This window comes from Saccostrea cucullata, unplaced genomic scaffold, assembly GCF_032062105.1.
Source record: "Saccostrea cucullata isolate Sc308-1 unplaced genomic scaffold, CSIRO_AGI_Scuc_v1 ctg28, whole genome shotgun sequence".
NCBI classification, from domain to species: domain Eukaryota; kingdom Metazoa; phylum Mollusca; class Bivalvia; order Ostreida; family Ostreidae; genus Saccostrea; species Saccostrea cuccullata.
Window position 1 is genome coordinate 187,969 of NW_026939565.1, and position 2,032 is coordinate 190,000.

Below are 2,032 nucleotides of genomic sequence, written 5' to 3' on the forward strand. Positions count from 1 at the left end.
TACAAAAAAAAAATATATTTCAAACCCCCCCCTCCCCCCCCATGTAGACCAAATATAGGATTTTCAACTTTTTACAACAACAAACTTTCCAGCATTGAAAAAATTATGTAAACTTTTTTTGCTTGTCAACTTTTTCAGGTAGATAAAAAAAAATTTTGAACTTTAATATGGCCCCCCCACTTTCAAAATCGATGTATTATATGCCATTAATGTGTAATGACCACCTCCTCTCTACAATGTATGTTTGTACACTTAGGAGAATAAAAATCATTGTCATTGTCATTGTAGAGGGGGAATTTTTCTTAAAGAAGAGCAAGGCGTGGTCTTTATTTTTATATTTTAATTCTTATTTTATATGTGAAGATCCAAAATCTTCAAACAACTTGACAACTTGCTGAATGTACAATACTATAATAATATCTAGATGTGCTTATGTGGACATTTACCTACTTAAAAAGATCCTATACTTATCAGTCTTATAATACAATCCTGATATTTGACAGATATATTGGAACTAGAAGTATAACCTTATCCAGCTACTTTATATATAGCTGCCATTCCATTGCAAGGGTAATACAATTGAAATGCTTGTAAAACTCCTATCAGATATCACCATGGTAACGGTTTCCCGGAATAATCTGTCAGAACGCATGCGTTGTCTGCGTTCATTTTCAACATCTCCTCCAGACAACCTTTGACGCTCTGGGAGGGGGTAACAGGAGCGGCGGTGGTTCCCATGTCTGTTTGAACCCATCCCGGATGTAAAACGCCAACGTGGATTCCCTTGTCCTTCAGTTCGTTGTGCAGAATCTTACACAACATGTTCAGAGCTGCCTAAACATATGAAAAATGTACTTTTAAGCATTGCAGATCTTCATAGCAAAAAAGAAAAAAAAAGAAAAACTAAAGTAAAAAAAGGAACCAAGAGAATAATATTAATTCGATAATGATAGAAACTCAGTTCAATGCACCGATTTCCGACTTACTTTTGAGACTCGGTATTCTACCGAATTTGATGTTTCAGTCAGTGTAATGGAGGACATTATAGAGGACATATTTACTACGGCGGAGGAAGGGTTGCTGTGTGATGAGGTCTGCGCAGATCGTAGAAGTAGTGGGAGAAATGTCTACAATCAAAGTCAAGGTATGAAACAGGTCTGTAGGAAGCAATTTCAGTTGGGGGCACAGCCATACATTTTCATTTGGGGGCATTATTAACTACATGTACCAAAAATTCCTTGACAAGCAATTGAAGAAAAAAAGTCACATGCAGACGTTTTTATTGATGGGGCACAAACAAATTGTAGGTATGTTTTCTATAGTTTATCTGTATATCGGCAAAATTATTTGGAGGGGGATTCCTACGTATACGGCCATATGAAAAAAAACATCTGACATAGAGCATTAATTTTTACCATGGGGGTGACTTTGCGCTTGAGGATACTTAACATGTACTTAATTCTAAGATGCAAATTGCAAGTAACCATGAGTGATGCATCAATTTTAAGCAAATATACTTACCTTTGTTGTAAACAGAGGACCATTAACATTTGTATTGAATGTGTCTAACATCATTGCCGGTGTTACGGCTTCCAGCGATGCCTTTTGATTAATGCCAGCATTGTTAAGAAGTAGATTTAGTCCTTGTTCTCCGAGTTTAGACTCCACAATTTTTCTGGCTTCGTTAAAAGAGTTAGGTTCGTTTACATCTGAAATTGAAATGTCCATTTCTTCTATTTCTTAATTCAACTTACAAATGAAAAATAAAAATAAAAATCAGAAACATCTATATACCGGGTATTCTTTGTCCATTTCGTCTGTAATAACCCTAAAAGTCCATGTCTTAGACATTTCTTCCAATAAAACTTTTTTACAGCCCTACGTCTTATCATTATGACGAATTTCTATGTATGGAACAAAAATATTAATATAAAATTAATAATTTGTTTTCCTCAGATCCGTTGGATAGAGAACACCTAAGACATGTATAATTTTTATTATGCGCCCGCATCGAAAGATCCGAGGCGTATAT

The 2,032-nt window shown here is 35.2% G+C and overlaps 1 protein-coding gene across 1 annotated transcript in view; it reads right to left on the reverse strand.

The window, feature by feature from the left end:
* Positions 1 to 335: 335 nt before the first annotated feature.
* LOC134253279 (C-signal-like) overlaps positions 336 to 2,032 on the reverse strand; it is a 3,285-nt gene continuing 1,588 nt past the window's right edge. The window contains exons 3-5 of the mRNA XM_062735794.1: positions 1,522 to 1,709; positions 987 to 1,127; positions 336 to 834 (exon numbers count right to left, since the gene is read on the reverse strand). Coding sequence (XP_062591778.1) covers positions 610 to 834; positions 987 to 1,127; positions 1,522 to 1,709 — 554 coding nt within the window. The 3' untranslated portion in view covers positions 336 to 609. The remainder of the gene's footprint in view (positions 835 to 986; positions 1,128 to 1,521; positions 1,710 to 2,032) is intronic.